The sequence below is a fragment of the Myotis lucifugus genome, unplaced genomic scaffold (genome assembly GCF_000147115.1).
Source record: "Myotis lucifugus unplaced genomic scaffold, Myoluc2.0 scaffold_35, whole genome shotgun sequence".
In the NCBI taxonomy this organism is placed as follows: Eukaryota; Metazoa; Chordata; class Mammalia; order Chiroptera; family Vespertilionidae; genus Myotis; species Myotis lucifugus.
In genome coordinates, this window is record NW_005871083.1 from 644,225 (window position 1) to 669,015 (window position 24,791).

Genomic DNA, 24,791 nt, shown 5'->3' on the forward strand with positions numbered 1-24,791 from the left:
TTTCAAGTAAACTGTGCGTTTATTTGCATTGGGACTGCAACAGAGCAGTTTCCAGTGAATATGCAGAACTGCAAGGAAATGACAGAACAAGGTGAGGTGTGAATGGCAGGTTCTTATTTCTTCCACTCGTTCTTGTCGTAGTCCCACTTGGCAGAGAAGCCCTGGATCGGGCTGACCTTCATGTCGAGCATCCTCTTGGTCTGCTTGGCCACCCACTCCTCTTCAAAGGTGTGCGGGATGGGGCCATACACTACAGTCCAAAACAACGTCATGAGACAACAGTATCTTGACTAGTTGTTTCTAAAGTAATGCGCTATATTGGTTAGGTCTGCTAAACATACTGGCAAGCAGGTCAGTGAAGTCATCTGCCACTCAACACCAATGCCTTTGCAAATGCACTGGTTTTGAATTCTGGGCACTGACAAGTCTTGATAGTTCCAAATTATTCCTTTGTACGTTAGCAATTAAACACTTAAGCTAAAGTCAGAATGTTTTCTCTATAGGACATAGCTAATAGGGTTATAGAGTAGCACAGAGCATCAACAGAGCCAAGGTGACTTGGGAGAGGATCAAAGATATATCCACAATCAAACCCCAAGTACAAGATTATTATCTACTCAGAATGGGAAAATACCTATTCTGCCTGGACATACAGAACACAGAAGAGGCAGCACTAGGATGGGTAGACAACTCCAACACTGAGCAGAAACTGTTAGGTCTTCTGACCCAGAATTCTAGTTATTGAGATGCAGTCCCTAAACAGCTAAAACAGTCCTTTAATGAGTAAGTTTTCTTCTCTTTTTTACTACATCACCTGATAACTGACTGGTGAGCAAATATCTACTGAAAATGCGGTGTACGGTACAAAGTAGGTAAGCAGTTCACTACCATGCAGGTATGGCTCACCCTGAATGCGATTCTGGCTTAGCCAGTTTCACAAACCTGATCAACAATCCTGGGATGGAACCTAGACTGGAGGACCCTACCTTATGTGAAGGCTCCCCCACCCCAGCCCACTCCTGGGAACTGAAAGACGAAGCTGTGCTGGCTAACTCCAGTTCTTGTGTTGCTGGGGGCTTTTCACCTGAACCATTCCAGGCACACAGCCTCTTGTTTCCACTCTACTCACCAAAGCGCTTCTCCCAGATCAGAACGAGAGCAGTGAAGCCGATGAAGAACATGGCCGCACCCACAACTGTCTTCCATTCATTCGTGCTCCTGTTCATTTCAGCAAAGCTCTCGTTGAACTTAATGCGATACACTGGGAGCATAAAGAACAGCCATTTGCAGGCATAACAAGCTACAGAGACCAACCACTCCCTCATCCACAGTGCTCCACCATTTCTCCCCGCAACACAGTGAAGGATGAACATGGAGCTGAGAAATACAACAGAGGCCTGAGGCCATAATACACTCATGCATATACACACACAAGCTGTCACACATGCACATAAGGGGTCAAGGAGGTAAGAAAATGCACGGAGTTTGCTTTGGGCAAAATAAACAATAAAAATTAAAGAAATGAAAAAAACTGAAAATCTTCCATAGAATACAGTATAAGGGTCAATTTAGTTATTTTCATTCCCCTTTCCTACCTGATGTTTTGCTGACCTTACGTCAATCATTTACAGTAAACCCAGTCCCACCCAGCAGAGGCAGAGATGCTGCATCCACATGCTACAGACTCAACTGACCCAAACTTAACTGTTCTGCATCCATGTTCATGCTTCTCCCCAGATGAGGTCCCCAGCCAGCAGACCACAGAAACTGGGCCCTGGAACAGCCCCACAGAAACACAACACACCGAGCCTCGGTGTACGCTGGTCTCTGGGCAGCACGCCAGTGCTCATAGTAAAAATGATCTCTCACACACTGTACCTTACTTCCCTTCAATACTCACATTCAACTTTTTCATCAATCGATAGACTATTCCAGGGGTTCTTCTCCTTCTCTTTCAAAGCCTTCTGGCTGGCAGAGAGGCTCTTGACGTGGGCCACATCAGGCAAGGGATAGTCACGCCGATCAACATAAGCCGGGAGAGAAAAGTCTTCACTCTTCACAACGCTCCCTAAAAAACAGTGGATAAATATTTGAAAATTCACATTGATTCACAGTTACAAACCAGGTGGTACTTTCTAAAAACCAAAATAAGCACATGTATGCACACTCTGAAAACCTGTCATCCTAAGGGGCTGCAACCACTGTTTCAAATAGCTAAAGGACTATCATATGGAACAGGAAGCAGAATTGTCCTGTGTGGCCCAGCCGGCCGAATGAGGATGGTAGGTAAACAGTTAACAGGAGCAGGTTTCATCACAGCAAAACAGAAACCTACCAGGAGCAGCTGCTCAGAGAGGCAGCACTTCTTGGAACTAACAATAGTCACGCAGAGGTAAGACAAAGGCTCCCAGGGTTCCCTGCCCTAGATGGACACTGAACTAAAGAAAGGCCCTTCTGCAAGTGACTCAAACTAATGAAGAACAAAAACAATATAAAACTCATAAAAGAAGTGTTTTTCTCACATCAATGTTTCTCTCTGTCTTTCCCTCTCTCATCCACTCTCTCTAAAAGACAATGGAAGCCCAGCCAGCGTGGCTCAGTGGTTGAACGTCGACCTATGAACTAGGAAGTCATGGTTCAATTCCCGGTCAGAGCATATCCCCCGGTTGCAGGCTCAATCCCCAGTGTGGGATGTGCAGGAGGCAACTGATCAATGATTCTCTCTCATCATTGATGTTTCTATCTCTCCCTCTCCCTTCCTCTCTGAAATCAATAATAATATACTTTTTTAAAGAAACAATCAATGGAAAAATATCCTCGGGTAAGTGTTAACAAAAACAACAACAAAAAAGAAGTATTCAAAGTTGAGAAACAAAGACATATGAAAAGATGGTTACTGCTTCACTGTTTGTTATCAGGGGGGAAAAAACACCTGTATCCAATACAGGTTAGGTAGCTCCTTAGAAATGTGTATCACTGAGCCATTCATTCACCTGTTCAACAAATGTTTACTGAGTATCTGCTATATGCTAAGTGTGATTCTAGACATCTGAAATCATTAGTGAACAAAGCATAGAATACCACCTACTGGTGACTACATGCTCAAAATGGGAAACAAATAAACATAACAGACATGTAAATTACAAAGCATGTTAGAAAATAAGTACTCTGGAAAAGAAAAAGAGCAAAGGAAGAGAATCAAGAGGATATATGTATAGCAGGAAACAACTCACTACAGGAGAGAGAAGATCCATGTGTTCAAAGGAAAAAACAATCATGTACTCATCAAGTCAAAGAACAATATCAGAGTTGTTTTTTCTTTTTAAAAATGTAAATCATGCATATATACTCATATAAACACAGAAACCTCTTGGCAAAGTAAACTCAAGTTGTTATCAGGAGAAGAGGAGAGGAAGAAATGGGGATTTCTGCTCAAATAGGAAGAAATTTTAGTTCCTTAAAATAAGCATGTACCCATGTATTACTCAATTAAAGAGGGGAAAAGTTCAGACAGCAGAAAAGAATATTTTAGTTTTTACTTAGGGTTTTCCTACAGCTAAAAGCTGTTTTTTCAATTCTATCAAACATCTGCAAGGTGTTCCAAATTGATCTAGAGCAGCGGTTCTCAACCTGTGCATCGCGACCCCTTTGGGGGTCGAACGACTCTTTCACAGGGGTCGTCTAAGACCATCGGAAAACACATATATAATTACATATTGTTTTTGTGATTAATCACTATGCTTTAATTATGTTCAATTTGTAACAATGACATTGGGGGTCACCACAACATGAGGAACTGTATTAAAGGGTCGGGGCATTAGGAAGGTTGAGAACCACTGATCTAGAGGTATGAAGTCCTGCAAAAATGCTTTCCTTCCATTAGCTTAGTCCCAATGGTTAAAATCTCCCAAATCATGTTAATAGTAAAATAAAACATTCAACCTAAAGCAAAGCAGTATAATTTCTCTAGATACTTAACTTTGTCACACAAATGACTACCACTTTTATATTTTTACTTAATCTTAACCCAAAAGGATCTGATATGAAAATGGCTAGAATTACTTCCCAATTTTACAATTCTAAGATTCTATTAAAATGATGAGTGAACTAAAAATAATGGCTGTATACTAGCACTCAGCTTACACATGAATTATTAAAAATACGCCTAGTGCCCAGCCAGCGTGGCTCAGTGGTTGAGCGTCGACCTATGAACCAGGAGTTCACGGTTCAATTCCCGGTCAGGGCACATCCCGGGTTGCAGGCTGGATCCCCACTATGGGGCATGCAGGAGGCAGCTGATCAATGATTCTCTCATCATTGATGTTTCTCTCTCTCTCCCTCTCCCTTCCTCTCCCTCTCCCTTCCTCTCTGAAATCAATAAATATATATTAAAATATATATATATATAGTGGTGTCATAGCCTGTATAACATTGTAGCACAATGCATTACAAATCACATTATTATGTGTGTTGTGGTGATGCTGGTGTAAACTTACTGTGCTTCCAGTCTTATATAAAAGTAAACATGTACAGTACATATAATACTTAATAAATGACTGTTACTGGTTTATGTATTCACTATACTGTACTTTTTATTATTATAGTGTCCTCTTCCTACTTAGAAGTTATCTGTTAACAGTATGCCATGTTACACTGGCAGCAGCCTCATACGTCTTGAGTTTACCATTCTTAATTACGTCATTTTCTGTTTCACTCAATCTCGTGTTGTTTTGTTCAGTGACATGCTGCACAGGCTTGTAGCCTAAGAGCAATAGGCTATGCCACACAGCCTAGGTGCTAAGTAGGCTCTACCATCTAGGTTTGTAAAATAGCCTAACGACACATTTACCAGAATGTATCCCAGTTGTTAAGCGGGGCATGACTGTAAATGCTCATAACCTAGGAGCACTCTAAGCATAATACTGCATTTTCTAGAACAAGAATGGCCAATTTGTGACCTCAGGCCTGCTAGAGGCTCTTTAGCACTTGGGGCCAGTAAATGGAGGGGGGCAAGAAGCAAAGATTAACACACTAAACATTCCTTTTCAAAAGAGAGAAAAGGGTTTGACTCAGTGGATAGAGCATCAGCCTGCGACCAAAGGGTCCCGGTTCAAGTCTGGTCAAGGGCACATATCACGGCTGTAGGCTCCTCCCCAGCCCAGGCCCAGGCCGGGCACATGCAGGAGGCAACCGATCGATGTGCCTCTCTCACATCGATGTTTCTGTCTTTCCCTCCCTCTTCCACTCTCTCTAAAAAAAACAAAACAAAAAAACAAAAAATCAATGGAAAAATATCCTTGGGTGAGGTTAAAAAAAAAGAGAAAGCCCTAGCCAGTTTGGCTCAGTGGACAGAGCGTCAGCCTGCAGACTAGAGTCCTGGGGTCAATTCCAGTCAAGGGCATACTAGTATACCTCGGTTGCAGGCTGGGGACGTGTGTGGGAGGCAACCAATCGATATCTCTCCACATCAATGTTTCTCTCTGTCTCTGTCTCTCCCCTTCCCTTCTCCCTAAAAATCAATGGAAAAATATCCTCAGGTGAGGATTAACAAAAAAACAAAAAAAAAAAAGAGTAAATGACCTGACTTCTCTAATGGACTATAGTTTCCCCCATCTGCCTACGGTGTGCTAGAGATGCAGCAATGAGTAAGACGGGCACGGTCCCTGGACTCAAAAAACTTGCACTCTAGAGCAGTGGTTCTCAACCTTGGCTGCACATTAGAATCACCTGGGAATCTTTTTAAAAATCCTGATTTTCTGGGCCTCATCCTCGGAAATTGTTTCTTTGTTACTAATGTTGGGGGCCCCACCCTCATAACAAAGAAACAGAATTTCTGGAGGATGAGGCCCAGAAATCAGGATTTTAAAAAGATTCCCAGGTGATTCTAATGTGCAGCCAAGGTTGAGAACCACTGCTCTAGAGGCACCAACAGACAATACTCATACACACATACATACAAACCCACAGTATATAAGTGCTCTAAGGAAAAACAAAGCAGGGTGATATACGACAGAACATGTTTAGAACAGGTGCTCAGGAAAGGCTATTCTAAAATAACATTTGCATGGAGGGAGATGATTAGAGGCAGCCACCCACAACTCAGGAGCTGAGGCAGGAGGGAACAACCTAATGTGTATGAGGAAAAAAATACTGTACCACTGACAGCTGGGACTTTGAGCAAACAAGGAGGGCTGGTTGGGCTCTTTACTTGAGTATGATATAATGAGATCAGAAAGGCCAACTTCAGATCTTCCTTTAGGTATGAGAAGGCACTGGAGGGTTTCCAAGAAGGTACTGATTTGATCTTACTTCCTCACCAAAAACAATAGCTAAGAGTAAGTCATAGCTAATACCACTATAAGGAGATAGATTAGAAGTTGGCTTCTTATAAAAGAGCAGAATGACCAAAGGTAGATGAAGGAATTTGGGGGGTGATGGAGATGTATGTCCTGATGGAGTCATCGTTACACACTGTGTGAGCTTATCAAAATCCATATTTTACTTTCCATAAATTATACCTCAAACTCAACAAACAAAAAACTATCAGCAAACCAAAATGGAAATAAAATGTGATCTTTGTCATAGTGACCTCTTAGGCTTTTAATGAAGGTGTTTCTTTCTGTATGTATGAAACAATGATTTTTTCTTTATTACTTACTTGTTTAAATAACAGACATTTCAATAACACTCTTAATAAAATGATCTGTTTGAGAGTCTGTATCCATAGTGTTATCCTGGGCAATAAGGAATATAGAGAAATTTAAGACAACAGTATCACTAATTAAAGGACACAATTTCAAGAAAAATTCACATATAAAGCAGTTCAGTTAATATAAGTTATGAGTTATTGATCCCCTAGATACATAAACCTTGCTTTCCAAGTTCATCATCCATCACTCAAGCCTTGCAATTGACCCTCAGTAACACACCTTGCCATGCTGACTCACATTTTGTCCTTTTGCTTCCTTTCCCTCTGCCTGGAATGCCATTCCCCTCTTGAATGTGAGGTTAAACCTGCTCGTCTTTCAGCAAAGCAAAGCCTCTCCTCCAGAAGCTTCCTCTGAACTCCAAGCCAGGCTAAACGCTTCTCCTCAGGGGCCATCTGTTACTGAAACACTGTCTGCATGTATCTGTCCCTCTCCAGACTGCAAACATTCTTGTGGAAAGATTCCACATTTCATATTGGTTTTATTCTCAGTGCCTGACAGTGTCTGGCACAAAGAAGATGCTTGATAAGTGCAAAACTGAACTTGCTATGTGCCGAGCACTGAACTAAGCTCTTTACATATATTTCAGGTAAGAAAACAGATTCCTAAACTTAAGTAGCTAGTCTAAAACTAAAATGAGATTAAACCCAGCTCAGGCAGGAAGCCCAAGCTCTTTCCCTTCCAATGCCCCAATAATGTAAACAGTATTAAAGGTAAGTGATTGGAAGTTTTTTGGAGGGGGAGGAGGTCATTAAAACCAGGTACAGTGAAGAGGAACTCTTGAAAGGGGTGGAACTTGAACGAACTTGAAAAGGAAAAAAGGAGAAAATATCAGTAGAAGCAAAGACCCAGGACTAGTATTCAATGATTCATAAATAATCTTTAATATAGAACTCTGTATCCCGTTAAAATATTTATCCCCCACCCCCACCCCCTCAAATCCCTCAACAGCAGGATCTTAGCCATCTGTGTTTGAAACCCCAGCACAGGGCCTTACACATAGCGAGAGCTAAATGAAATTAGCTCAGCCTACTTAAAAGTAAAGTTAACTTACCGTGTGCTCGTGCACACACCGAGGTGGAAATTGCTCGCTTGCCAATCAGGCTAAATACTCTGGTTGTCAACATTCTGAAAGATAAAAGCGTACACCTTCTCTATGAATGAGGGCAAACACCCACGAGGAACGATTCTTCTTTTTGCCCCAGTGCATTTTCAAAGTCAGTGCAATTCTTTTGTTTTCTTCTCCCCAACATACATGATCCCTTCATTACTGACTCTGAATTCACAAAATAACCTAGGATAAGGTTTTTCTTGGTAGTCAGCACGTCTTTATGGAACTTCATTATAAACCAAATGCCATAATATATACGAGATTCAGGCAATTCGTAGAAAACTGGCTTCCTTAAAAAACAAGGAGAATTATAGTAAGGACACTGAAAAAGCTAGAAATAGTAAAGCACTGTGCTGCCAGGATGGGCTCCATTGTTTGGAGGGAAAAGGTAAGGAATGGCTCCGAGGAACGGTGACATGTGCTGCATTCCACTTAGTATTTAGGACGGGAAACCCGGGAGAAAGGCTGCAAGCACGGTCCTGGTTCAATTCCAATCCCTGCAGATAACGGGTGACCTGGATGACCCACGCCTCACTCGACCCTTCCTGACTCAGGCCTATCTCTCCTACCTACGCTTCCTTTAAAATTGGACCTTTTGGGGGGCTGTTGCCGATGAATAGGCTCCCCAACACATTCAGAAAATACCCCAATTAGGGCCGAATAAACAGAAGCATGACGTCAGAACCGAACTTCCTCCCGTATCGCTTCTCTTCTTCCCCCCATTGCCAGGCCGCGTGTGGGTGGACGCTGGACGCCTTCCAGACGGGGAAGCGGAGCGTCTCTACCCGAGCCCCGTGAAACCCGGGGAGACCGTTCAGACATCGTTGGAACGGGTCAGAGCAGAGGCTGCAACGCAGGCCCCGGGCCGCTCCCGGAAGGCCAGCAGGCGACCTGCCCCTAGCGTCCGCTTCCTCGACTAGCGGGCGCTCCAAGGTCAGAGCCCGAAGCCAGTCCGCGGTCAGGGCAAGGCGGGAGGAGCCGAAGGGAGGCTTCGGAGCCGCACATAGGCCCCGACCCAGCGGGCCCTTAGTCTGGAATCCCGCAGTCCAGCCTCAATGTCAACGGGTCTGAGGGCCAAACGCCGCTTCCTGCTGGCGCCGGGCCGCGGGCATTCAGGTCCGATGGCTTCCGGCCCCCTACCCTCCCCAGCCTCCCGGCGGCGCGGGCCGGCCACCGCTCGCCTCACCTGCCGCCTCCGCCGACCAGCCGCAGCCCACCGTGTCCGCCGCGACCGCCCTCTACACCCCGGTTGCTCGCGACCGGAAGAGAGCGAGGCCGTGCCGCAGAGCACCACGGGATCGTGGAAGACTCCACCTCCCGCCCGTCAGCGCTAGAGGTCACTGAAGAGGAAGGAGGGGGAAAGCCGCGAACGTCGTAAAACGCCGGGCTGGGCTGCTTTCCGGCGGGCGCTGAGGGACCGCTTTCCGGCGGCGCCGGGCGAGTTGCGGGAGTAGAGTCTGAGGCTCGCGTGTCGACTTCCTGGTGCCGGAGTCGATGTCCAAGGAATCCCAGCCCCAAGTGGGAGTGGGCCTGTGGGGGGCCTCCGCCAGTGGCCAGGCCGCGCCAAGCAGCTGCCGCCTCGTCCCACTTCCCCGCTGAGGCGTCGCGCGGCCGGGCAGCGGATCCAGGCCTCAGCCGGCGCCCAGGGCCTCCGGGGCCATCCCGGGCTCAGCATGCCCGGGGTGAAGCTGACCACCCAGGCCTACTGCAAGATGGTGCTTCATGGAGCCAAGTACCCGCACTGCGCCGTCAATGGACTGCTGGTGGCTGAGAAGCAGAAGCCGCGCAAGGAGCACCTGCCCCTCGGCGGCCCGGGCGCCCACCACACGCTCTTCGTGGACTGTATTCCCTTGTTCCATGGCACCCTGGCTCTCGCCCCCATGCTGGAGGTGGCCCTCACCCTGGTAAGCGTGGGAACGGCTCCTGGCCGCCCCTCGGAGATGGCCACGCAGTCCCTGCCGGAGGCTGACAGGCGTCCGGCGGGGCCTGGAACCCGCCCTCTGAGGTCGCCGTGACGGCGAAGGCGGGGACCGCGAGCGCTCGGAGATCGTTGCCCGGCGCTTAGGAACTGCCCCGCGGATGGCAGCTTGTAGTAGCGGTGGCCCGAGGATCACCCTCACCGTCGTGGGTGTTCTTAAAGGCGCTGTAGGCAACGAGCGATCCATGAATTTCCTCAAAACAGTAGCCTTTCTAGAAACACGCTGTCGTTACTGGGTGATGGTTCGAAGGCGTTGCCGTTTGGGATTTGGAGTCGCGGGGAGGGTTGAAGCCTTGACACCCGCACGCTGGAGTTGGGTTCGAGCGCACCTCCACCGAGCCGGCTCCCCATCCGACGTGGGGTACACACGCTGTGGCTCTTTTGATGTTGGGACTCCGCAATCCCACAGCCGAGACACGTTAGAGAGATGGCGTTGGCATCACAGGCACTGCGCCCCTTGAGCGCGTGTGAGCAATGTTAAGGTGAACTTATCTCTCCCCGTTTGTGACTTATCTAGCATTGCTGCCCCGGTTTTAAGAGCTCAAGACTTTGTAAAATTAAAAAGCGGGAGCAGTGGTACCTTCTATCCACCACGCTTTTATGTGTCTTCTTACGATGACTGCTTTATTGAAGCTCAGTGGGGAAGACCTTGGGCTACGGGTAAACTGGGTGGTAATTGAATTATAGGCAGTAGTTTTTGCGGTATCGTGATCAATAAGGGAAAAGACCAGCTATAAATTCCTGAGTTGTTCAAACCTTGCAGCGGTTCTCAACCTGTGGGTCGCGACCCTTTTGGTGGTCGAACGACCCTTTCACAGGGGTCGCCTAAGACCATCCTGCATATCAGATATTTACGTTACGATTCATAACAGTAGCAACATTACAGTTATGAAGTAGCAACGAAAATAATTTTATGGTTGGGTCACAGCATGAGGAACTGTATTTAAAGGGCCAGAAGGTTGAGAACCACTGCTAGAGAGAAATAAACTAGCCTCAGACCTGCCTCAGTACCTGAGCTGAATGAAATACTGTGTATTTTTCTTTTAAGTATAATAAACTATGACTAAAAACATATTTAATTCTTGCAAAAAGTAGTTAAATTTGAGAAGGCATAAGTAGAAATCCTATCTCTATACGTCCCACCAAGTAAAATAAGTCCATTTCACAATTCGCCTGATTATGGCACCCATGTAAATTGGTAAGCAGGAAGTTCCTTTGGGCAAATGGTCCTGGCGCATGCTCACTGGGCACACCTTTGAGTGCCTGTTAAACTGAGTCGTGTGAATTTCTTCATATCATCTCTAAGCAGGAGATAGATAAGAAGTAGATGATATTTATAAAAGCAACCATTTTAGCTTCTGAAGAAATGTACTGTTAATACCAAAACATCACTGGGGTATATACATGTATATATTTTAATACAAGTCTTTCCAACCAGCTGTCTTAATTATTCTGTTATCAAGGGAATTGCAGGCTGCTTGGATGTGTAGTGTATTCACTTGCAGAGAATTAGATTTACCAGTTGCATTAATGCAGGATTACTTATTTCTCCAACAGTACCAGGCCTGTGATGGAGAGATACAGCTGTATATGAAACACAGTACCTGCTTAGCAGTTGAACTTGTGCCAAGCAGACAAGTACAATGCTGAAGAATAAGTGTCATGTGGGGTTAAGAAGAAGGTGGTGAGGGGTCCAAGAGAAAAGTCAGCTAACCGAGGCTTACAGAGTTAGGAAAGGCAGGCTGCCCAAAGAAAGAGACATGCAAGTAGTGGCCCAGTGGGCCAGCCATAGTAACCCAGGGAGTAGAGGGAGAACATTCAAGGCAGGGGAACCAGCATGTGCAAAAGGGGCCACGGGTAAAGAGGTGAGCAGTGGACAGATATCATTGTAGAGGACCTTGCAGATCACACGAAAGAGTTTGGGCACCATCATGAGGACAGGGAATCCACTGGAGGTGGGTTGCGTGGTCAGACTTTTAGAGTGATGGTTCTAGCCTATAGCAAAGAGAATGTTGGGGCCCTAGCTGGTTTGGCTCAGTGGATAGAGCATCTGCCTGTGGACTGGAGGGTCCCAGGTTCTATTCCAGTCAGGGGCACATGACCGGGTTGCGGGCTCAATTCCCAGTAGGGGGCGTGCAGGAGGCAGTTGATCAGTGATTCTCTCTCATCATTGATGTTTCTATCTCTCCCCCCCTTCCTCTCTGAAATCAATAAAAATATATTTTAAAAAAAGAGAGAGAATGTTGGAGACAGGAGTACATACAAGACTAGATGCAGAGAGGTGGCCTAAACTGAGTGCAGTGTGAATGCAGAGAAGGATCAGGAGAGCCAGGAGGGAAAATCCACAAGACTTGGTGACTAATCCAATGTGGACATAGGGAAAAGGAAGCAAGGGAGAATCCTCAGTTTCTGAGTTAGGCATTGAGAGGACAGTAGTGCCTTTCATTGAGGGAACGTGAAGACAACCTAGTGTTGAAGTTGAATGCGTCTGGAGCTCAGAAGATGGATGGGCTGGAGACATAGATTGGGGACCAGTAGCTTCTCAATGACTTTTGAAGCTGTAAGAGCAGGTCATGTTGGCCAGGACTGTGTGTAGAATGAGGAGAGCTATGAACAGAAGCCTGAGGAACTATAGCTTTTTCAGGGTGGATGGAAGAACAGGAGTCACAGGGTAATTGAGTAGCCAGAGGGGTAGGAGGAAAAGGAGTATTGCTTTAAATCCATATACAGTCCTGTCAGAAATACATAGATAAAGACAGACTTGAATTTCACTGGGAATTAGTAATAAAAATATTACTAATTCTCATTCTTAAGTAACCTTTACAGAGTTAAAGAGTTATGTTCCTATAACAAGATATGAGTGCAACACTTGAGAGAATGAAATCTGCATACTAACTATAAACAACTGCATTTGAGTCACCATTGCATGAATTTCCCCATGGAGCAGGGCTGCTTCCCAAACCACTTACCTGGTCGGAAAGATGCCCAGAGGAGATCTTGACTCTTAAGATGGGCCCAATGTTAAGAGGGAAAGAAGTCCTGTTCTAACCTTTCTCACCCTGTGTCATTACACTCTGCACTCCAGACTCTCAGCACTCCCCCCTTCAATGTTTGAGTCTCCCATCCTGCAAACTTAAGTCCAAACTAGATTCTCTGAAACAACTTTTCAACAGTAAAAACAAACACCCGAAGTTCTGTACTTACCAAGCAGTGGTGGTTTATGCTGGCTTTTCTTACTTACATTGACAAAAACTTTGAATCGTAGCCTCAGTATTTGACAAATATGAAAAAGATGCCAATCAAGTACAGATTAAATAACTTTCAGAGTAAAGTTATAAAGGAAAATTTTGCCTTCTGGGTCCATCCAAAAATTCTGTATTTCAGTTAAGGTATTTAAATTTATATCATTTAGCTTTTGACTTAGCAACTTTGTAACCTAAAGGCAATGAAAGATCTCAGTGCAAGGAGCCATAGTTTATTAGTGTATCGGCTGATACACTGATGGAATTTTAATAAAGCACCTAAGTCCATAAAACTGTATAAATGAGGCCTTATTCTCAGGGTTGTTGTTTTTTTCTATTTAGAAAATTTCATATTGTAATTATTTTTTATAATTGGGAAATGCTGACTTGATATATAGCCCATCATAGGGCAACATCAGATTCTTTTGAAAGGCTTTTCATTATAATTTTCCATTTTAAAAAAATCCTTGCATTTCTGGGTGCTTTTTATTTTTTTATTTTTATGCCTGTTACCTTATTTATCTTTATAACCCTTTGATGTAGGTAGTGACAGAATTATGTCTAAGAGCAAAAACCCATAAAATGTTAGTAGGAAAATTAGCATAGACCTGCTATTTCTCTAAGCCCTCTTTGTCCTTTTCCCTCAGATTTCCTAGTACAGTGGAGCAGCCTTTGATTACATTCTGCTCAGATGACTTTCCTATTTGCCAATTGGCCTGGATTCTTTCTGTTTCTTCCATGTGTGCCTTCTCTGGGCTCATTTGCTGGAGCTGCTGTCCTCTAGCCCTTTCCTAAGCCCCCTGTTACCTTCTGCCCCTTGTTTATTTCCAGAACATGCATGTGCTAGCCTGGGAGAGGGAGATGTTTACTCTGGGTCTTCCTTTCAGTTCTTCCCCCTGACTTCTCCCTCTGTCCCATCCCATTTACCTCCAACCCTCTTCTTTTATGGAGCCAGCTACGTTCTATTCCACAGAAAACTCAGCATCCCACTTAAGAAAGAGCTTTTCTTCTCAAGGAAACGAACAACCCCTCTAAGTTTAGCTTCCAAGGCCTGCTTGTTGCCACAACCAACCTCAACTTGTAAGTGGCAAGCCCTCCTCAGAGTGGCTCTCTTTATCAGTTCCCTGTCTTGCCTACATTATGTCTGTTTTATAGTCATGAGAGGTGGGTGATAGTGCTTTGAAAATTGTAACGTGCCTCACATATGCAAATATTAGCAAGTTTGCTGAGCGAAGCTACTTTGTACTGTATCTAATTGGGAATGAATGGGTTGAACCCAGTACCTTTAGTTCTAGTGTCTGGACTGGAATAAGCCCAAAATTGCATTGAATAGAGAGGGTATCCGGCTTATGCCAAGGCTGAAGTGTCCTTCTTTCTCTCTGAAAAATAAAAGAAACTGCATGAATAAATACGGAATTGGGACTCTTCTATTCAGAGTCAGTTTTACTAAGTTGACATCAGGTTTCAGGGTGTTATATGAACTTTGATTTTCATTTTGATTATTCACGAAATGCATGACAGAAGTAGGGAATCATAGCGGCAAGGCAAGGAAAAAGGAAATGGAACAGGTTCACTGAGATCAGAGGGCAAACCGCTTCTCAGCTCTTTTACCTTACCCTGCCCCACTTGGGAGGAAGCAAGTTGCCTTTACTGAGCAAGTTACCGCTTAAATCCACTAGGATTTTTATTAATGAGCCATTATGTTGGGCTTACTACAAGATTCTGGAGGCCCTCCCTGCCCCATCCCCACCCCAACCCCTGCCCACACTGTTCATCTTCCACACACTGACCTTTACTTCACTCTCACCTAATATCCGGTACCATTTTTAAGACTATCAAAGAAAACTCTTCCCTTCTTATTAAAACCTGTTACCAGGATAGAGTGGCTCAAGTGGTTGAGAATCATCTTGGGCACCAAAAGGTTACCGGTTTGATTCCTGGTCAGGGCACATATCTGGGTTGCAGGTTTAGTCTCTAGTCGGGGCACTTATGGAAGGCAACCAGTTGATGTTTCTCTCTTTCTTTCTTTCTTTCTTTCTTTCTTTCTTTCTTTCTTTCTTTCTTTCTTTCTGTATGTCTGTCTTTCTTTCTTTCTTCCTCTCTCTCTCTCTCTCTCTCCCCCCCTCTCCCCTCTCCCCTTTTCCCCCTCTCCCCCTCTCTCCCTCTCTCCCCCCTCCCTCTCCCCCTCTCCCCCTCTCTCCCCCCCTCCCTCCTTTCCTCTCCCTAAGCATGTCCACAGGTGAGGATTTTAAAAAAGGGGAAAAAAAAAACTTGTTTGCCCTTCTCTCTGGGCTCTGGTGGCGGACGGAAGGCCCTTAGTCCTGCATTTCTCACTTTGTGTTCTCCATTCCGCAATTGGTGGCCAGTTCTGTCTATATCTGGGCAGCTGCATACAGTTAACTTGGTTATTCTTGTTTAAATCATTTAAAAGTTTCTAAAACCAAGCAGAGCTTTGTGACCTGGTTCACTTTTTAGGATAGCCTATTCAGAGAGTTCTACTAGAAGTTCAAGGTCATGACATTATTTTTATGCTGGAATTTGACTAGGCCCTTTAAGTTTTTTATACAGAAATTTGCCCTTGTCAGCTAAAGTGTAAGTCAAGGTGTGCAATGTGTTTGCTGAGGAGTCCTGTACCCTTGCCTTCAACCCAGGAAAGGGATCTAATAGCAGCTTAGACTGCTCATTAAAAACTGCTGCTGGGGATGGTCAGGACATCACCAGTAGCAAATAATTATCTTATCCTTATATTAAAAGTAGCTGGTGTGACTCAGTGGATTGAGCATCATCCCATGCACCAAGAGGTCACTGGTTCGATTCCTGGTCAGGGTACATGCCTGGATTGCCAGCTTGATCCCCCAGTAGGGGCCATGTAGGACGCAGCCAATCGATGTTTCTCTCCCATCAATGTATCTCTCTCTCTTTTCTTCTCTCCTCCTCTCTCTAAAATCACTTTTAAAATATATATATTTTTTAAAAGTAGCTGTGATCAGCCCAAAAATATCCCCCCATAATGTCCACATCCTAATCCCTAGAACCCGTGAATCTGTTACTTGGCAGATGAAGATTCCGGGTTTTGAGATGGGGAGATTATCCTGGATTATCTGATGGATCCAGTGTAAAAGTTCTTAAAAGAGGAAAGCAAAAATTCACTCAAAGATGTGATGACAGAAGCAGAGGTCACAGTGATGCAGCCATTAGCTAAGGAATGTGGATGTCCTTGAGATGCTAGAAAAGGATAGCATTCTCCTGTAGAAAGAATCAGTCCTGCTGACCCATTGTAGACTTCTGACCTATATAATAATAAGAAGTCTGTGCTGTGTTAATCCTCTAAGCTTGTGTAACTTGTTACAAGGACAATAGGAAACTAAGACAGTAGCCAAACTTGGGACACATCACTAGTTCTTACGCGGGATATAAGGACAAACCCATAACAGAGGGCAGGGAGAGGGATACCGAAGTGGGCAGAGATAAAGATCACTTTGAGTGAGGTGAGGACACACTCAAGAGGGTGGTCTTTGATTAGAAACAAAGGCTGGGAAGGCTACATTAAAGGGGTAACTAATGGGTCTGAGTGCAGGGAAGAGGGTCAGATGCCACATTTTAAAGCTAGACTATACCCTTTGGTGCTACATAGAGGGTGTGTGTGTGTGTGTGTGTGTTAATGAAAGACATTACTGCTATAAGCAGCAATGGAAAGTTTCTAGAAGTCATTCTTTTAAGGGGTGAAAGAACAAAATACTGTATAGGTAATTTTGGAGTCATTTGCAGCAAAGTTACAGTGAAAGAGCCATTATAAATATTTTGGAGACACGGCCCTAATCTTTTGGGCGGATGGCCAAAATATCTAATTGGTTCAATAAGCCTTGGTTTTGACCCAATATGGTAATTCATGAGCTCTTAGGAGGCCAGAATTATTCTAATCCTCCTGTGAGCCAGGGAACCTTGAGCTGTAACCGTCTTGTAATGTCTGCTTTTAGTCATAAAGAAGACTGAGGTCCAAACCAGAATTCAAGAAAAAGAGCCATAGGACTATATTAAACAAAAAAATGAAAAAGAAAAACATTTTAACCAGTTAATTCGCTGTGAAAAATGCGAGGATCAATTTTTGTTCTTCTTCTGCAGACTGAGAATAGAATTTATTGCAGTGTATTATTAAAATTCCATTATGGCAAAACAGGATGACCTTTTGTTTTTAATAATAGCATTAGACCTGCAGGAAGCTAAATCTGATGAGAGAAGAGTGGCATTAAAAACAGACAAAATAACTTTCAAAGTCAGCCACCATGCTCCCATTTAAAAGCATGCCACATGGAATTGAGTGTGTGTGCGCACCCGCACGGGGGCATTCCTGCCTGCATCTGCCCACCTGTGCATGTGTACCTGTTTACCCCACATTCCAGTATGAAGGGTTTTTCATGGTATGTTGCTAGGAATACTGAAGTATAGTACAAAAAGGCTTGGTTTCAAAAGAGACTTAGATGCCCTACCAGGTTACGCAAACTTAAAACCTCTGAGCTTTAGATTGCTTATCTGTGAATGATTGATTTAAATGATCTTAAGTATTTTTCACGCCCGGAATGCCTCAGTTCTTTACATTGTAAGAGAAGGTGAGTAAAGATGGTATCCTCTACCCCTTCTCCCCACGGCACTGCACCTGTTTAATATGTCTCAACACTGGGGCCTTCCGAAGGGACTTGGTGGAAAGGTCATTCCTCATGTCTAGCCCCACCCCTTCTGGCCATTACAGGGAAGACATCTATGAGAAGACATACCACCTCAATGAGAGTGAGGGGCCCATGCTTTTCTGTGCTCTCTCTGGCCTGTGGAAAGCAGGTTGGAATGACCTTTTTTCCTATGAACACCCATTTCATTTATTGTAGCCCTTCTGGGGAGAAGGATACAGGTTTATATGGTGTCTTGTCTCAGCATTTGGAAGGGCGAGGTCTCCTGTGTTTATTAAGACTTGATACTTAAGGGATAATTATTTATCTTTTCTTCCCAATTTTTGTTCCTCTTTCAGATTGATTCATGGTGCAAAGATAATAGCTATGTGATTGCTGGTTATTATCAAGCGAATGAACGAGTAAAGGATGCCAGGTATGTTCATGCAAAAATTCTCTGTGGTCTGAAAGAATGATCATGTGACAGACAAAGACATCTCTGATGTGCTTTTTGATCTTCTTCTATAGGCTCGAGATGCGAAATCTGTGAGAACAAAACCCCTCCCTGCCCTCTGTGCTTGTTTATAGTGTCTGAGGGGAACTGTGGAGTGGATAATTCTAAACAACAGAAAGTCTAAACATTTATATTAACTTTGGGTTTCTGTTTTGTATCTTCTTTATTTTGCTTGAAGAAAATTCATGCAATGAAAGCAATGGTCATGGACCTCCAATCGCTGTCCCCACTCAGCTCTGCCTTGCTTCCCATTCCCAAACTAGGAATGATGTAGGACAGAGCATTAGGAAAGAATACCACTCTCTTTTGGGATGAATAAAACAACTTTTAAATTTGGTGCTCTAAGGGTCTGATACTATGATGAAAATATGGTGTGTGCTGCTTCCTTCGTTTTGGCTCCTAGGAACAAAATGGAGAACTCTGCTTTATTTTTGCCTCGGTATCAGTCACAACAGAGAAACAGATGACACACTAAAATTAGGTTAATTTAAGGAGGACTTAATAAGCAGATTATTTCCAAAGGTGTGGGAGGTATGTAAGAAACCTCACAAGAGAATAGTGCAGTAACCGAAAGCTGGTGACAAAAGCCAATACCATTCCTGGGCCTGATAGGACAGGGAGGAAAGTTGAGTACAGAAGTCATTAAGAAGGGATTAAGATGTAAAAATTTCCAGTTATAAAAACAGTCACATGGATGTAAAGTACAGCATAGGGGATGTAAGTCCACACTATTAGAATAAGTACTAGAAGCCCAGCGCACAAATTGTGCACGGGTGGGGTCCTAGGCCTGGTGATTGGGGCCGTCCAGGGGGAGGGACCATGGGAGGTTGGCAGGCTGTGGGAGCTTGGCTGTGGGAGCACACTGACCACCAGGGGGCAGCTCCTATGTTGAGCATCTACCCCCTGGTGGTCAGTACGTGTCATAGCGACCAGTCGTTCAGTTGCTTAGGCTTTTATATATATAGACTAGAGGCCCAGTGCACGCAATTCATGCACAGAGGTGGGGTGGGTCCCTCAGCTCAGCCTGCACCCGTTTCAATCCAGGATCCCTCTCGCAATCCGGGACCTAACCGCTCACCTGCCTGCCTGCCTGATTGCCCCCGCTGCTGGCCTGGTTGCCCCTAACTGCTGTCCCCTGCCAGCCTGATCACCCCTAACCGCCTCTGCCTCAGCCCCCGCTACTGTGCTTTGTCCGGAAGGACATCTGGAAGGATGTCCGGAAGATGTCCAATCTAATTAGCATATTATCTTTTTATTAGTATAGTAGATGTGTGGTGTCAGCTGAGTACTTGACATATGGGTTGATCACTTCATAAGTTATATAAATGCCCAATCACAATGTTGTACACCTGAATCTAATATAATATTATATGTCACCTAGAGGCCCAGTGCACAAATTTGTTCACCGGTGGGGTCCTTTGGCCTGGCCTGCACCCTCTTGCAATCCGGACCCCTCAGGATGTCGGAGAGCCAGTTTTGGCCCAATCCAGACAGGAGGAAGCCCAATCCTGTGCATTGAGCGTCTGTTCCCTGGTGGTCAGTGCATGTCATAGTGACCGGTCAACTGGTCATTCGGTCGGTCATTCACTTAGGCTTTTATATATAGAGATGGTAATAGAAAAAAAATTTAAGAAAAAAGAAGTCTGCTTGGCCGGTGTTTCCCAGTGGTTAGAGCGTCAACCTGCACACCAAAGGGACTCAGGTTCATTCCCAATCAAGGGCACGTACCTGGGTTGCAGGTTCCACCCCCAGCCCTGGTTGGAAGACAACAAATCAGTGTGTCTCACATCAATGTCTCTCTCTCTCTCTCTCTCTCTCTTTCTCTCTTTCCCCCTCCCTCTCCATCCCCTGCCTCCCCCCCACCCCCACCCCCCCCCACTTACTTGCTCCCTTCCTCCACTCACTAAAAATCAATGGAAAAAATATCCTTACTGAGGATTAACAAAAAAAGAGGTCACCGATTTTCAATTCCCAGTTAGGGCACATGCCTGGGTCGTGGGCTTGATCCTCCATAGGGGGTTACAGGAGGCAGCCGATCAATGTTTTTCTCTCACATCAATGTTTCTAATATATCCTCCCTTCCGCTCTCTCTAAAATTAATAAATCACATATATTTTTTAAAAAAAAGGAAGGAAGGCCCTAACCGGTTTGGCTTGGTGGATAGAGCGTCAGCCTGCAGACTGAAAGGTCCCAGGTTCAATTCAGGTCAAGGGCATGTACCTTGGTTGCGGGCACATCCCCAGTAGGAGGTGTGCAGGAGGCAGCTGATCAATGTTCCTAGCTCTCTATCCCTCTCTCTTCCTCTCTGTAAAAAAGTCAATAAAATATACTTTTTTTTAAAAAGGGGGAAGGAAGGAAGATAAAAGTAGTCATCCTCAAGAAGAGCAATGCCCTTTGGTTGAAGGACATGGCCAGCAGCCGGCCTGAGGTGTCCTCACCAGAAGAAGCCCAAAGGAGTCATGCCCTGACACACACACACCACCCCCCTGAGTTCCTCCAGCCAAGAGCCTGGCCACAGGGGAAGCCAGGAGCACAGGACATAATGGGAGGCACTGACACACTATCCTCACAGTGGCTGCCTCCAATGTCCAGGCAGTTAGGAGATGCAATGACGGACCTTAGACCTAAACTCCTCCTGGAATTATGTCCACTTGACCAAGACAGGTGAGAGGTTGGACTCAATAGCATTTTTGGAAATAATAAAATAAGCTGGTGACCAAATATTGCTATCACTGATGAGATACAAATGCACTTCAGAGACTTAAACCCTCTTATCCTTGGAGGACTGAGTCCAGTAGGGATTCTGAGGGAGTCAGAGTAACAAGGGAAACTCTAGGCTCAAAACAACTATTGAAGCCTCCCCTGGGATGACAGCACATAGGCACTCTCTGAGCCCAAGAGCACCACTCATTCTCCTCAGTTGCATCTCTTACTAACTTCCCTCCTTCTAGGACCTCTTCTCCATTTTATTCTATCCACCTTCCATGTATTGATGACTCAGTGCATTCCCATATCTGATCTAAAGCCTGTTCATGGGGCCATGTCAGGCTTGGTCTTTGACTTGGCACAGAGTGCCTGCCCTGAGCAGCCAAGCTCTGATGAGCAAAGCTAAAGACTCTGCCCTTGCCTGCAGGTTGCTGGGTTGAATATGAAAGATATTGCCAACAGGACTAACACGAAACAATAGGCCAGTTGCCATGAGGGTGGTGCAGAGGGCTGTAACAGCCGGAGCAGGGAGAAGTTGCATCTGTTGATATGACCAGAGAAGCCCACAGGAAAGGGAGTCATTTGAACTGGGCGTTCAAGAGTGGACAGCATCTTATCAAGTAGGGACCATGAGGGAACAGCATTCCAAGAGGGGACAACATGATGAAGACACCAGCTGGAAAAGGGGGCAGGGACATGGGGTGCACACACAGAGGAAATGGTAGCAAGGAAGTCTGGAGAGGTAGGGTGAGGCCATACTCAGAGCTTTAAGATATTTTGAACTTATTATATAAGGAATAGAGAGCTGTCTTTGGAAGGAGGGTTTTCCTGAACCAAGCAGTTCTTTCCCACAGCTATTCTTTTATATATATATATAAAATATATTTTTATTGATTTCAGAGAGGAAGGGGGAGAGAGAAACACCAATGATGAGAGAGAGCCATTAATTGGCTGCCTCCTGCACGCCTCCCACTGGGGATTAAGCCCACAATCGCATGTGCCCTTGACCGGAATCGAACTTGGGACCCTTCAGTCCGCAGGCCGGCGCTCTATCCACAGAGCCAAACCGGCTAGGGCAACCCACAGCTATTCTTGAAGAAAGGAGAGGAGACTAGGCAAGAGGTAAGGGCACTTGGCTTGTCAGGTGATTGTAGATGCTTCCCCTGCCTTTATTCCCCACGCCTACCCCCAAATCCATGCCTTATGTGATCATCCCTAGTGTACCTGCACAGGGTCTCATCCACATGCCTCCTTTGGCTCATGGCCTCTCCATCTTCCTGCCTCTATTCAGACCTCAGACCTTATTTTTTTAGCCCAACCCAGTAATATCTTAGGCACCATTTTCATGCTGTTTTATACCTGGTTCCTTCACCTGCTCTGTGCTCAGGAGGTTTTGCATTCCCCCATTGATGTTGATATTTAAGTACCTACTAACCAGCCATTTCTCAGATCCATAGAGAAAATTGAACATTAGTAGGGGGAGGGAGTGCAGAAGTGTGCCCAGTAACTCTTTAGTTCTTTCTGGTGAGTCTGCTCTGCTTCAGGATTTCATCCCTCCCTCCCACATGCTGGTATTGTGTTAGGAGTTAACCTGGAGTCCCAAACTCTGTTCCCAACCTGAGGCTTTACTGGCACTGTCCTATGTAATCCTCACAAGGATGCTCAGGTGAAGAAACTCCAGCCAGAGATGGTCCCTGCAGAAAGGCCACATGCTTGGAAGCTTAGGAGCTGAGATATACCAACTTCCTTCTTCAGCACTCTTTGCATCTACCTGAAAATCTTTCCTTCTCTCTTCAGCCAGACCTAGCTAAAAATGTGCTCTTCTTTTAGAAATGTCAGCTGATTAACTGTCTCTCAGAATAAGCTTTGGAGCCAGGGGACTTGGATTCAAATTCTAGGTGACTTACTGATTCACCTCCTTGACCTTGGTGGTCCTATCTGTAAATGGAGCTAAAAGCTTGTACCTCAGTGAGTGGTTGTAAGGATAGTGAAGGAACAAGCAGCATTTTAGTTTTGTGCTTGGTTCAAAGTAGGAGCTGGCACTATTATTAGCCCTATGATTACTTTTATCAAAAAAGGATCATTCAATGTTTTATTATTAAAAAAAGGAAATGTAAGATGTTTGTAACTGTTTAGTCATTTCCTAAACTTGAGGTTTTTCCATCGTCTCATTATATCATGTCATAATTACTGGTGTTTTGTTTCAAAATCAGCATTTCATGTATAAATTTCAGTATCGGGCACTGTGCCCTGGCCTAAGGTAGATACTCAGTAAAAAGCTTTTAGATACAAAATGTAAGATTTCAGTTAGGAGTAAATGCCTAGCTCTGTGCTAGTTGGGAAGGGGCTTAAAAGTGGTCCCAGTCTCCAGGGTCCCTGCAGTTTGATGTGGCGGCTGATTCTTCACAGGAACAGTAGTTGATATGACCTGGTTAAAACTTCTTTCAAAAGAATAAATTTTAAATTTGAGTTCTTGGGCATCTAAAATGGTAGTTCTTATTTTTAATGACTGTTTCTTGATTCTCGTTCCCAATAAAAATCACCAACTACACAATAATCATAAATGTTAGGATAATAGTTTTATTAGTTTCTTCATGGCACATGCTTACAAGTCCCTAGAGCCGTGGTCGGCACACTGCGGCTCACGAGCCACATGCGGCTCTTTGGCCCCTTGAGTGTGGCTCTTTCACAAAATACCACGTGCGGGCGCGCGTAAAGTCCGATTAAAACTTCGTGGCCCATGTGCAGAAGTCGGTTTTCGGCCTGGGCGAGTCTGTTTTGAAGAAGTACTGTTGATATTTGGCTCTGTTGACTAATGAGTTTGCCGACCACTGCCTAGAGGATCATGCACTTAGCACATGCCAACTTCTTTTCCCTTTGCACGTGAGGTGTGAGTCGGGACCAGTAATGATGCAGAGCGGTCAGGGCATCTCTTTTCCCATCTGAGCTGTGGGAACTTGGCCCTTGTGTACAGTGAGGCACTGCCTTTACTTTGTGAGCTTTCTGTGCTGCCCTGAGAGACAAGAATCTCTAGGCTCCTTTCTCAATGTTGTTTTTTTAGATTTTTTTTGTGTGGTTTTTTATTTTCATTTTTCTTAACATAATGCAAACTTATAATCAGCATATCACTATAAATTCCCAGTTTTGAAAGTGAAAATAGGTTAAGATATTATAAAACACGATTCTGCTTTTTTCAGTTTAATCACAAGGCAAGGATTGTAATTGTATAGTGTGTATTGTTTTTTTTAATCCTCACCAGAGGATTTTTTTTTCATTGATTTTTAGAGAGTGGAAGGGAGGAAGGGGGAGAGGGAGAGAGAAAGAGACAGAGACAGAGAGAGAAAAAAAAAACATCAGTGTGAGAGAGACACATCGATTGGATGTCTCCAGCACGCACCCCGACCAGGGCTGGGGATCGAACCTGCAACCCAGGTACCTGTCCTTAACCAGGAATCAAACCCAAGACCCTTCAGGTGTGGGAGTTCCTCCAACCATTGAGCAACAATGGCCAGGGCATATAGTGTGTTTTTTTATTTTTATTTTTTTTTTAATATATTTTATTGATTTTTTACAGAGAGGAAGGGAGAGAGATAGAGAGTTAGAAACATCGATGAGAGAGAAACATCGATCAGCCGCCTCCTGCACATCTCCTACTGGGGATGTGCCCACAACCCAGGTATATGCCCTTGACCGGAATCGAACCCGGGACCCTTCAATCCGCAGGCCGACGCTCTATCCACTGAGCCAAACCGGTTTCGGCTAGTGTGTTTTTTTAAATAAATTAAAATAATCAATGTATTTTTATGGTCATTAAAATTCAGGATGTCCCAAAAATATATATACACTTTTAATAATTATTAATTCCAATGGGT

The 24,791-nt window shown here is 44.7% G+C and overlaps 2 protein-coding genes across 4 annotated transcripts in view; one reads left to right on the forward strand and one right to left on the reverse strand.

The window, feature by feature from the left end:
• LOC102436135 lies at positions 1–12,876 on the reverse strand. Of its 2 annotated transcripts, XM_023752555.1 has the most exons (7): positions 12,870–12,876; positions 10,161–10,166; positions 9,005–9,086; positions 7,762–7,835; positions 1,901–2,068; positions 1,130–1,261; positions 1–250 (listed from the first exon to the last, which is right to left on the reverse strand). In XM_023752555.1, the coding sequence occupies exons 4-7, from the start codon at positions 7,832–7,834 to the stop codon at positions 114–116; spliced, it is 510 nt and encodes a 169-aa protein (XP_023608323.1). In that variant the 5' UTR covers position 7,835; positions 9,005–9,086; positions 10,161–10,166; positions 12,870–12,876; the 3' UTR covers positions 1–113. The 2 variants fall into 2 exon arrangements, with proteins under 2 accessions (XP_023608323.1, XP_006087068.1); XM_006087006.3 differs by lacking the exons at positions 10,161–10,166; positions 12,870–12,876 and having other exon boundaries at positions 12–250; positions 9,005–9,121.
• EMC8 (ER membrane protein complex subunit 8) overlaps positions 9,247–24,791 on the forward strand; it is a 20,023-nt gene continuing 4,478 nt past the window's right edge. For both annotated transcript variants that reach the window (XM_006087007.3, XM_023752554.1), the window contains exons 1-2: positions 9,247–9,722; positions 18,059–18,135. In XM_006087007.3, the coding sequence (XP_006087069.1) occupies positions 9,492–9,722; positions 18,059–18,135 (308 nt within the window). In that variant the 5' untranslated portion in view covers positions 9,247–9,491. The remainder of the gene's footprint in view (positions 9,723–18,058; positions 18,136–24,791) is intronic.

Coding starts and splice junctions, on each gene's coding strand:
- LOC102436135 (XM_023752555.1), bottom strand. CDS start 7,834: ATGTTGACAACCAGAGTATTTAGCCTGATTGGCAAGCGAGCAATTTCC. Junction 2,069..7,761: donor GGTGTGTGCACGAGCACACG/GTAAGTTAACTT, acceptor ACTGTTTTTTAG/GGAGCGTTGTGAAGAGTGAA. Junction 1,262..1,900: donor GATTGATGAAAAAGTTGAAT/GTGAGTATTGAA, acceptor TTATGCTCCCAG/TGTATCGCATTAAGTTCAAC.